The sequence below is a fragment of the Trichechus manatus genome, unplaced genomic scaffold (genome assembly GCF_000243295.1).
Source record: "Trichechus manatus latirostris isolate Lorelei unplaced genomic scaffold, TriManLat1.0 scaffold00087, whole genome shotgun sequence".
NCBI classification, from domain to species: Eukaryota; Metazoa; Chordata; class Mammalia; order Sirenia; family Trichechidae; genus Trichechus; species Trichechus manatus.
In genome coordinates this window covers 10,590,395-10,602,082 of record NW_004444023.1, presented here as the reverse complement: position 1 = coordinate 10,602,082, position 11,688 = coordinate 10,590,395, and the positions used below count along the sequence as shown (strand labels likewise).

The 11,688-nt window shown below is 52.8% G+C and overlaps 2 protein-coding genes across 2 annotated transcripts in view; both read left to right on the top strand.

Moving 5' to 3' along the window:
* The first annotated feature begins 2,021 nt into the window (after window positions 1–2,021).
* On the top strand, window positions 2,022–4,774 carry TMEM86B (transmembrane protein 86B). The gene is made up of 3 exons (XM_023736177.1): window positions 2,022–2,072; window positions 2,399–2,645; window positions 3,852–4,774. The coding sequence occupies exons 1-3, from the start codon at window positions 2,022–2,024 to the stop codon at window positions 4,232–4,234; spliced, it is 681 nt and encodes a 226-aa protein (XP_023591945.1). The 3' UTR covers window positions 4,235–4,774.
* An 87-nt stretch (window positions 4,775–4,861) lies between these two features.
* PTPRH (protein tyrosine phosphatase receptor type H) overlaps window positions 4,862–11,688 on the top strand; it is a 65,910-nt gene continuing 59,083 nt past the window's right edge. Inside the window, exons 1-5 of the mRNA XM_004381899.2 lie at window positions 4,862–4,940; window positions 6,350–6,383; window positions 6,482–6,540; window positions 8,365–8,541; window positions 9,147–9,413. Coding sequence (XP_004381956.2) covers window positions 4,862–4,940; window positions 6,350–6,383; window positions 6,482–6,540; window positions 8,365–8,541; window positions 9,147–9,413 — 616 coding nt within the window. The remainder of the gene's footprint in view (window positions 4,941–6,349; window positions 6,384–6,481; window positions 6,541–8,364; window positions 8,542–9,146; window positions 9,414–11,688) is intronic.

Genomic DNA, 11,688 nt, shown 5'->3' with positions numbered 1-11,688 from the left:
ATTATATATTATATATATATATTGTGGAGGAGAGGAAGGGCACCTGGGTGGGGCAGGCACCTGGGGGACATCAGGCTCCGAAGCACAACCTTACCCCATACTACTGTCCTGTCCCGGCAAGGCCAGTGGGGGGTGGCCTCACCACATGCAGACAGCGTCCCTGTCCCTTCTGTGAAGCGAGGGCCTAGCACCTCCCCCAAACAGACGCCACCCCCCCCCACACACACACACACCTGGTCTCTGAGCTCAGGGCCTCCTGAGGGGAAGCTGAGAGGGTGGGGGAATTTGGGGGCTGGGGCAGGCCGTGCCTTTGCTGAGCCCTCTCCCAGCCCTGCACTGTCACCTGGTCTGGAAACCCAAGGGCTCTGCTGGGGACGGGGGTGGGGTCTCATACGTGGAGGGGCTCTGTAACATTCCCTTGGGGCCACAGGTACCCTGGCGACACCCAACTCCCTCCCTCTCTGGCCTCTCCCTGCCCCGGGTGGGGGTCTGGCTGGGGGCCCCCCCCATCCCAAGTGTCTGGGGCTCCAGCCCCAGCTGCCAAGTGACCTTGTCCCAGCGTCCTGTCCCCAAGCGAGCTGCGTGAGTGGTGTGTGTCTGTGCGAGCTTTATTTCATATTGCAAATACAATAAAGGAAACCATTGACAACTGCTGGTGCTGCAGGCTAAGTGAGGGGCGTGGGGCAGGACTGAGCGAGCTGCTCACAGTGGTTCCCCCTGGGGCCACAAGATCCCTGCTCCCTCTCCACCACGCAGCCCTGGGTGTCTGGGCAGTGGACCTCATTAGGAATTATGTCCCCAGTCCTCCACTGGGGGTGGGGGGGACAACTGCCCAGAGCAGGAAAGGCTTTCCCTGGGAAGGAAGTGACCCCAGCACCCTCCTCAAGCTCAGGCTGAGTCCTGGCACCTGGTCTTGGGTGACTGCCAGTCCTACATGTCCCTGTCACACGATGCAGGCTTGGAGCCACACAGCTGAGGGACGCACGTCCCCCACAGGCAAGGAATAAAGCCCCATGTGGCACAGGAGTGGTGGCCTCAGTTTCCTTCCAGGCCCCAGTACGCCCTGCTGCATTGTGGGGCTTGTTGATGGCTGGGACGTCCCAGCCCCACGACTGCACAGCTGGTGACTGCTCCAAGCCCGTGTTCCCCTCCAGTAACGTGGGGCCACCTGCCTGACTTAGGTTGCGAGCTTGCCCCGTTCACCACCTGTGCTGCGTGTTGAGGCACCGCCAGGTGCAAATGGGGGCCGCTGTTGGTGTTCTTTGAAAGCCTGAGACTAGAGAAGACAAGGGTTGCTGCAGGGTCAGTGTGGAAACCTCAGTCTTGGTCGTACCCATGTGCAGGCCGGCCCTGGTAACCAGTGTCCTCACGATCCTTGAGGAGAAGGCCCCCCGAGGCCCACAAGAACGGCTGCAACTAGCTCTGTCACTCTTATCTGTTCTCCCTGTTTGTCCATTCCTTCCTTGAATACTTGTAGGGGGCTGTCTGGGGCTGTGGGCTGAGAGGGCATTGGGGATGATGGACGGGGTTCTGAGGACGGTGGGCCTCACTGGGGGGCCTGCACTTGCTCCCCGGGGCAGTGAGTGGAGAGGGGTCAGCTCTGCCAGGCACCGTCCTTGCTGGCAGTGTGACTGCCTGTGTGCTGAGCACTATGATTGCACCCCACTGTACCCCAGTGGAAGGACCTGGGAACACTGCCCCCTGTCTTCATATTGACTGGGAACGAGACAGTGGGGTTTATACCCCACTGCCCCCCAGCAGAGAGGAGGAGGAGGTGACCAGGCAGAGGTGGAGTGCGGGTGCAGGAGGGGGAGGGATCACTGGGTCCTACTGGGCACCTTATCAGCCAGTGCCAGGCAGGGCTGTGTCAGGACTGGGGGTGGCATCTCCCTCGGCCTTCTTATCAGCCCCAGAGTCCACAGGACGCTCCTCCGGGTTAACGTGTAACCATGTGCCCTCCCCTTCACCCCCCAAAGCCACCAGCGCCCAGGCAGAGGTGACGGGGGGTGTTAGAGACCAGCATGGACACCAGGGGAAGGGGGACACCCCAAGAGCCTGGCCTTGCAGCCCACGTGAGAGTCCTTGGGGGGAGTGGGGGAACAGGGGATGGGGTCTTATAGACAGGCTGGAGGCTGAGGGGCCCTTGATTGAGGAATTGGCTGGTGTCCTGCCCTCCTGAAGGGCCAGGGCCCTAGTCCTGGACAGGTAGGAGGCCTGGTGATGGCAGCGGGTGGGCGGGAGCCCCCACACCTGGATCTTGCCCCAGATGAGTCCAGGGCCTAGGGGATCTGGAGTGGTAGGTCCTGGCAGCGTTGGGTGGACTGAGACCCCCTGAGAGGCAAGGGTGGTCTGGAGCGTGATTCTGGAGCTCAGCGGCCCTCCCTCTGTTACCCCCAAGACCACTCACATCGCCAGGTGGCTCAGTCCCTTCTTCCTCACCTGCACTGTCTACTTTCTCCTCTGGATCCCCAAGGACCCGCCATCCCCGCTTGGCGCCCTGGTCAAATGCCTGCCTGTGCTCAGCCTGGCTGTGAGCCTGTGGGCTGTGTCCCCCAGCAGCGGCTACACTGCTCTCCTTCAGGGAGCCCTGCTGTGCTCAGCTGTGGGGGACATCTGCCTCATCTGGCCTGACGCCTTCCTGTATGGTGAGTGGGCTGCATCGTGACACTTCTTGCAACTAATTTAAGACGCTGTATGGAGTTGAGAAGCACTGGGGTTCAGGGGAGACTTCTTGGTAGAGCACCTACCACTAGCTGGGTGATGAGTGGGGTTCAAACGCAGCAATGGCCAGGAGAGACAAAACTCCCTGCCCTCATGGGGCTTGTGTTCCAGTGTGGAGGCCAGAGGGTATGACGTTAGGGGGTGGTAAGTGGGATGGAAGGAGCCCTGGTGGCACAACAGTTAAGCACTCAGCTGCTACCTGAAAGGTTGGTGATTCGAACCCACCTAGCAGCTCCATTGGAGAAAGACCTGGTGATCTGTTCCCATAAAGATTACAGCCTAGGAAACCCTACGGGGCAGTTCTCTGTCACATGGGTTGCTATGAGTCAGAAACAATTCAATGGCATACAACAACAAGAAGGAGCATGGAGAATGAAGATTGACCCAAGGATGGGGTTGGTCTGCAGTGTTAGATATAGTGGTCAGGAGTGACCTCCACGAGAAGGTAGCATTTGGGCAAAGTCCTGAAGGAGCGGAGGGAGCCAACCGTGGGCATATCTGGGGGTAGGGCCTTCCAGGCAGAGAGAACAGCATGTGCAAAGGCCCTGAGGTAGGCGCAGTCCTGATGAGTCTGTCTAAAGAGGTGGCTGGGGCAGAGGGTGTGGGCCTTGTAGGCCACGGTCAGTAAAGACAGTTGAGTGCGCTCTCAGGGTGCCATGGGTGTGGGTGGAGGGTTTTGAGCAGAGGAAGGACACGATTTGGTGTGCATTTTAAGATTGCCCTGACTGTTGTAGGTTCCTGGGTGGTGCCAAGAACCATTGGGGTTCAAACCCACCCAGGAGCTCCACAGAAAAAAGTTCTGATGATCTGTTTCTGTAAAGATTATAACCAAGAAAACCCCATGGAGCAGTTCTACTCTGACACACGTGGGGTTGCCATGAGTCAGAACTGACGGCAACAGTTTTTATCTTGGTTTTTCTGACTGCTGTGTTGAAAACTGACTGGGAGGTGAGGGCAGCTGGGCAACACTGTAATCCCAGCACAAGATGATGGTGGCAGGGATAGGGCGGGAGCAGGGCCCTCCCTTCAGCTCCACGTGGTGGTGGTGGCCCAGGGGAAGAGGAACAGTGGGTGGAATCAAGAGGACTTCTGGGCTGCCACCCTCACTGGGTGCCCACCCCTCCTCACAGGCATGGCTGCCTTTGCCACAGCCCACCTCCTCTACCTCGCTGCCTTCAGCTTTTCCCCGCTGCAGCCGGCCACCCTGCTGCCCGTTGCCCTGGCTTGTGGCCCATACTATGGCCTCCTGCTGCCACGCCTGCCCCCGGACATGGCCCTGCCCTTGGTGGCCTATGCCCTCCTGCTGGCCACAGTGCTGTGGCGCGGCCTGGTCCGGGGTGGCAGTGCCGGCCTGGGAGCCCTGCTCTTCACAATCTCGGACTCCGTGCTGGCCTGGGACGCCTTTGCCCAGCCACTGCCCCATGCCCGCCTCGTGGTCATGACCACCTACTACGCCGCCCAGGCCCTCATTGCTCTGTCGGCCGTCAGCGGCCTGAGGCACAAAACAAACTGACCTGGCACTGTCCGTTCACCTCCCCTGCTGCCAGGGAGGTGTTCAGGCCTCCCGGAACTCCCATCCCAAGAGGAGCCTCATGGAGTGCACTTCCGGACTCCTTCCAGTGAGCACAGCAGGCTCAGCACGTTGGGTACCGTTTGCGGGTTTCCCGTTCCATCACAGAGTTCCAGAAATCTCCCCTTGGTTCCAAGTTTGGGTTCCAGGCCCCTCACCCAGACCCAGTGTGCCTCCCCATCCCTCTACCTCCTCCCCGGCCCTAATCTATTTTTTCACTGCCTAAGTAAAGTGGGCATTGAAATGGCAATGTGTCATTATTTTGGGAGGGACTTGTGGGGAAAGATGGTCACAATTAATGGCAGCAAACGTTTATTAAATGCTGACTATGACCCGGGCCTGGTGTCCAGGGCTTGTGGAACACGTTACAGAATTCTCCCCACGGCCCTGTGATGTGCAGGGTTCATGATCCCCGTTTTACAGGGGAGAATTTAAAGAGCTGAGGACCACAGGAGACTGGTCACATATCACATCAGGGGAGGAGAAGGCTAGGAAGGGGAGGAGATTCAAACATGAAGGGGCCTTGAAGGAAGGGGTGGGTGGCAAAGGGGTGGGAACAGAGCAGTAAGGATGTGTGGGCTCTACCTTGGCTGTCTGCCCCCGTCAAGCTGCTTCCCCTCTCTGGGCCTCAGGTTCTGCATCTGTAGACGTAAGGGATCACAACTGCGCTCCAATGCCCCATGGCACTTGGCTTCTACAGTCCACGATGTGCATTTGAGGACTCTTACAGCAGACAGGAGACTTCCTCATTCCATGATGTACACTTAAGGACTCATAACAAGGAAGAGACTTCCACATTCCATGGTGTGCACTTACGGACTCTTATGACGGACAGGGGGCTTCTACATTCTATGATGTGCACTCAGGGACTCAGAGGGGAGACCTCTATGTTCCATAATGTGCATTTGGGGACTCTTACAGCAGCAGAGAGGAGAGTTCTCACTCCATAATGTGCACTTATGGAGTCTTAGAGCAATGAGGAAACCTCTACATTCTGTGATGTATATTTGGGAACTCTTAACAGCAGAAACGACACCTCTACATTCCATGATATGCATTTGGGGACACTTACAGCAGAGAGGAGACGAGCATAGAGAACTCCTGCAGGTGTGATGGTGCAGAGATAGGAGGAAAAGTGGGGAGTCTGAGTAAAGGAAGACGGAGAATGAAGGTTAGGAGAGAACTCTACAGTTGAAACTAGGAGGAGATCCTAGTGTAAGAGCTTTCTGGGGAAGGGTAACAGCAGGAGGGGAGGATCTGAAAGGGTAGGTTCTCATGCATGAAACCTCCCCTTCCTCCTCTTCTCCTTCCCTCCCTCATCTTAGTCCACACAAAAGGGCTGGGAAAGGGAAAACTCCGCAGAGTAACTTTCAGCAGGAGGAAGGACTGGGGCTAGAGACATGAGTGGGGCCACGGTCAGTCAAGGGGCCTGGGGATGCCTGCTTTTGTTGGTGAGTGCTCCCCACCAGACTGGGCTCCAGGGCCTGGGGAAGGGGTTGGAGGGAAGAGGGGCTGGGGACTGGAAATCTGAGTTTTGGAAGAACAGGAAGCTGGGAACACAGACTTGTAAGTCTGAGGGAGGAGGTGTCTGGGGCTCCAACTCCTGGATCTGAGGAAATGGGCTGGGGGCCAGAACTCCTGGGTTTGAGGGAAGAGGGCCTGGGGGCCTGGAGGGCTGGTTCTTCAAGTGAACCCACACAGCCCTCACACCCAGGCCCAGTCGTGCCTGCACCCATCCTGCCATCTCTCCTCTCCGAATCAGTCTTCCCACAGCCCTTGTCTGATTTCTTGTCATCCGTGTTTCTCAAAAGCAGAACACCCCTGGGTGCCTGTGCAGCCCTCTCACCCTCCTTGCACTGCTGGGAGGAGCTGACCCTGGGGCAACCTGTGGCAGGACACAGGCCTGCGGAGAGGGGCAAATCTCCAGGGTCCCCCTTCCTTCTCAGGCCAGGATTTGCTCCTTGGAATGAGCAGGGAGGGGGATTCAGTAACCCTCCACCCCGGTCCTGCCTCCCAGACCCCTTTCTGAGTCTGACTCCTCACCTGGACTCTTCCCAGGCTGTGTGGACCCAGGTGGACACCATAACAACTGGTGAGTGACCCCACAGGGAAGAGTGAGAAAGGGCCAGGCAGGAGGCACAATGGGATTCCCTGCCCTGCTCACACTAGACCCTTCTCTCCATTTCACAGCCCCAGCCCAGTCAGAAACCTGAGTGTGGAGGTTCAGGCCACCAGCTCTGTCATCCTAAGCTGGGCAGCCTCTGAGGGCCCCAAACCCCAAATCTACTTGTCTTAGTTATCTAGTGCTGTTAGAAATGCCACAAGTGGATGGCTTTAACAAACAGAAATTTATTCTCTTACAGTTTGGGAGGGTAGAAGTCCGAATTCAGGGTGCCAGCTCCAGGGGAAGGCTTTCTCCCTCTGTTGGCTCTGGGGAAAGGTCCTTGTCATCAATCTTCCCCTTGTCTAGGAGCTTCTCAGTGCAGGGACCCCGGGTCCAAAGGACATGCTCTACTCTTGGTACTTCTTTCTTGGTGGTAATGAAGTCCCCGTCTCTCTGCTCCTTTCTCTTTTATATCTCAAAAGAGATTGACTCAAAATACAACCTAATCCTGTAGATTGTGTCTTGCCTCATTAACATAACTGCCTCTAATCCTGCCTTATTAATATCATAGAGGTTAGGATTTACAATACATAGAATAATCCTATCAGATCACAAAATGGAGGACTACACAATCCTGAGAATCATGGCCTGGCCAAGTTGACACACACTTTTGGGGGACACAGTTCAATCCATAACACAACCTTTATTGGGTCCAGTGCACTGGGGCAGCCATGGCTGAAAACCAGGTGAAATTATGCACTACAGATTAGTAAGTAAGCACAATTAAGACCGTACATACCTTTCTTATTGGGTAATCCATCCCTAGGAACTCAACCACTAGCCAAAATGTTGGCGGTTTAAATCTACCCAGAGGCACCTCAGAAGACAAGCCTGGTGATCTGCTTCCAAAAGGTCGCAGCCTTGAAAACCCTATGGAGCAGTTCTACTCCGCACACATGAGGTCACCAGAGGTTGGAATCGACTCAACAGCAACTAACAACATTACATAGCCAAGGGGGATTAAATGTGCAGATGGAATTAAGGTTACTAATCAGCCGATTTTAAAATGGGAAGGTTATTCTGGATTATCTGGGTAGGCCCAATGTAATCACAAGGATCCTTATAAGAGAGAGACAGTGGTTTACACCCTTATAAGAGGATTAGAGTCAGAGATTTGAAGAAGCTACTTTCCTGGCTTCGAAGATGGAGGAGGCAGCCATAAGCTAAGGAATGCAGATGGCCTGTAGAATCTGAAAAAGGCAAGAAAACAGATTCTTCCCTAGAGCCTCCATAAGGAACACAGCCCTGCCGACACTTTGATTTTAACCCCAGAAGACTTATTTTCAGAACTGTAAGAGAATAAATTTGTGTTGTTTTAAGCCACCAAACCAAAACCAAACCCATTGCCATCAAGTCAGTTACAACTCATGGTGACCCCATGTGTTACCAAGGTTGTGGTAATTTGTTACCACAGCAACTAGGAAACTAATACATCTTAGCCTTGTCTTGGCAGTCATGCAGGAGAGAATGTTCTTGGGGTACATGGACACAGTCTGCCTGTGTTCTCATTCCTCCTCTGCTGCTCAGTAACTGGACCTATAAGAAGTGCCTCCGTATTCCCATTTGCCAAATGGGAACAATAATAGTACCCACCTCAAAGGGCTGTTGTGAAGATTTAATGAGAAGTGTTGGGAAACAGCTCATAGCATTGTGCCTCCCATCTTGTCAGCACTCACTCAATGCTTGTATGTTTTATGCTCATGGTCAGGGCCACAAGAAAATGTCACCAGATAACAGTTCTTTCTTTGCTGTTCTTTTCAGGGCTATGACGTGGGGCTCTGGAGGCCTAGGGTCTGTGGGATGTGGGGACCCTGACTCCCTGCCCTTCCTACCAGTCCCCAGCCAGGTCATAGGTCTGAGGATGGAGACCACTCTGTCACACTGAGATGGATGTCCCCCATGGGCCCAGACCCTCAGACCTACACCTACTGGGTCCATTGGGCCAGTGCCAGCATTTCCAGAGGGACCAGAAATATGGCCACAAAGGTGGTTGTGATAGAGGGCCTGGAGTCAGGGACCTCATACACTTTCACTGTGTGGGCTGAGAGGAATGGAGTCTGCAGTGACAGAGCCTTCCATTCCCCTAGTGTGTGGCCTGCCCAGGCCTCCCTTGAGGCTCAAATGGGCTTCTCCAAGCTCCCTCAGGCTTAAAGAATCTCCTTAGATTTTCCTGCCTCCATTGCTATGGACATCTCTCCCTAGCAACTAGGAGAGGCCCTGGGGCTCAGGTACTGCATAAAACTAGTAGACCAGTTACCTAAAAGTCAGTTCCAACTCATGGCACTGTCATGCATGTCAGAGTAGAACTGAATTCCATAGGGTTTTCAATGGCTGATTTTTCAGAAATAGATCATCAGGCCTTTCTCCTGAGGTGCCTCTGGGTAAACCTGAACCTCCAACATTTTGGTTACCCGATGCTTAACCGTTTGAGTTCAGTGAGAGCCAAATGGACTACAAATCCCATCAGGCCACGGAGTAATGCCCATGTGAATTACAGCCACACAGCGTGCCCTGAGGCTTGCCATTGTAGTTTTTGATGGCACATTGTGTAATGGCTATAAAGGGTTGAAGATGAGAAGAGCTGAAAGGATTTGGTTTTGGTGTGGAAGGATGGGCTGGTTCTCGGAGAACTGGCAAGACAGGTGGTGGGACGATGGCTGTTGAGTGACTCCTTTTACTTCCTTCACCCAGCCCCAGACTCAGTCAACATCACCTCCTGTGTCAGCACCTCAGGGGGCCGTGGGATCATCCTGACCTTGTCCTCCCCCACTAGAGGCTACAAGGCCTTCGAGCTGGAGGTGGGTGGACAGCAGGGCCTCCAGAACAGGTCCTCATGTGGGAGGGGCATGTCCGTGTTGGGTCTCCAGCAGGCTCAGTCCTACATAGCCACCATCAAGGCTGTCTGGGATGGAATGAGGGCACCACCTGCATCCGTGACCTGCTACATCGACAGTGCAGGTGAGCAAGCCCCATAGGACCCAAGATTGGGGGGACGCTTCACTGGGTCTGCCTGAGCACCAGTTTTAGTAGCCAGGGTGTCTTAGTTTCTTAGTGCTGTTATAACAGAAATACCACAAGTGAGTGGCTTTAACAAACAGAAATTTATTTCCTTACAGTTTAGGAGGCTAGCAATTGGAATTCAGAGCGCTGGCTCTAGGGGAAGGCTCTTTCTCTGTCCACTCTGGGAGAAAATCCTTGTCTCGGCTTCTTTAGCTGGCAATTCGTTGGAGTTCCTGGGCTTGTAGACTGGTCTGCCTACTGCGTTTTTGGATAGTGTGATCTTCCCCTTGTGTCTGCTTTTTTCTGTGCCTAATCTGCTTTTTTATGTCTCAAAAGTGATTGGGCTAAGACACATCTTACACTAATACGACCTCATGAACATAACAAAGAAAACCCTATTCCAAATGGGATCACATCAGCAGTTATAGGGGTTAGAATTTATAACATATTTTTTGGGGACACAATTCAATCCATAACACAGACCTTCTGTGGTGACAGATCTTTGATAATTTTGAGCGTCTCCCACTAGCAACCCATACGTCAAAAAGGTGAGTGCTCACCTTCACCAAAGATCAGGGATATGGAGTGTCCATCCAGACCCCAGGGCTCTCTAGATGTCTCTAGGCTGGTTTTCAAAGAGTCTCCCACTAGCAACCCAACTAATGGGTTGGGTCCTCTGTCTCAAGGAGGTGTTGGGGTCTTTGGGACTCCATATCAGCCAAGATGTGGACTCCTGCCTCAGCATCCAAATGATCCCCTTACCTGTGGCAGCCAGCAAGCTGGTCCAGTTGTGAGGATTTTTGTTTTCTTTATGTTGAGGTGTAATCCTTACTGAAGATGGTAGTCTTTGATTTTCATCAGTAAGTGCTTCAAGTTTTGCAGAATGAGAGGAAACTGGGAGGTTAATGGCTAGGATTTGAGGCTCAATGCGACCCTGGCCGTTTTGCTGGGGTCACTCTTGGTGTACTTCTCTTTGTCAACATGGCAGCCTTGCTGGTTTACTTCCTGTGGCAGAGGTCAGACTCTGGTGGGACCAATGAGTTTGTTGGGAGGGGGTTGGGAATGGGCAGGGGGAGAAGGAAGGGTGGCAGAGAAAACGTCCAAATGGTGGGGAAGAACAAGGGCCCCGAGAGACATTCTCACTCCCAGGTCTTCCAACTCAAAGTCCTTCTCCTCAGGAAGAAGAACCACGGGATACCCAAGTTCGAGGACGTCATTCTCAGGTATGTGGAGTGTTTGCAGAGCATTGACTAGTTATGCTAGCTGCTTCTGTCTATGGCTTCAATACCCTCTCCTCTATCCCTTTCATTCCCCATCCATTGCCCTTTGACCTCACGGAGATTTCTGTGCCTTCAAACTCATTGTTACAAAAACTGTCCTTGAACTCTCTCCTGGTCTCACTACTTCCCCTACTCAACATGCACCTCATGGACCATCACTTTATTTGCTTTCTCACCAGTATCCTAACTTTATATTGACCAAATACGTTAACTAGTTTAAAGAAAAATTTCCAAGAGTTGATAATGAAAATGCCAGGCCCCTGACCCTCCCTTGCAACACCCTGTCCTTCTCCCTAGAGACACAACCATTTTAAACTTCTGGCAGTTACCTAGATAATAACTGCAACGACAGACTTACACACATCAATGATCATGAAGATGGTGCAGAATTGGGCAACATTTCGTTCTGCTATACATAACGTTGCCTTGAGTTGGAGCCAGCTTGACGGCAACTAACAACAATTACCTCCATATCTCTAGAATCTAGAATTATTTAATCAAAGCTTTGAAAAATAATAAGTCACTTCATACCTTCTTAATTTCTTCTTCTCTCTCCAAATCTTCCTAATATTAGCATTTTTAGCTCCTGATGGGCTTCCCTTTGTAACTTAACTAATATCTGTAGGATCTTTGTTTCTTATCCCCTTAGATGGTGTCTCTTGACTTCCTACTTGGAAGAATAAGGATTTTGGAACCCTACTCGTCCCTCTCATTCTCCGCCCCACTTTCCATTTCCTACCACCTGTCATCTTTAACATCATCAAGAGTAATTACATTTATTCTCAGTTCTGTGGCCATTCTGTGATTTATACCTAGGTTGATTCCCAAAGTTAAAAATTAATGTGTTGCCAGTTTATAAAGACAATGTTCTACATTCTACCTTGGTGAGTAGCGTCTAGGGTCTTTTAAGCCTGTGAGCAGCCATCTAAGATACTCCACTGGTCTCACCCCTT

Coding starts and splice junctions, on each gene's coding strand:
- TMEM86B (XM_023736177.1), top strand. CDS start 2,022: ATGGACACCAGGGGAAGGGGGACACCCCAAGAGCCTGGCCTTGCAGCC. Junction 2,073..2,398: donor AGCCTGGCCTTGCAGCCCAC/GTGAGAGTCCTT, acceptor GTTACCCCCAAG/ACCACTCACATCGCCAGGTG. Junction 2,646..3,851: donor GCCTGACGCCTTCCTGTATG/GTGAGTGGGCTG, acceptor CCCTCCTCACAG/GCATGGCTGCCTTTGCCACA.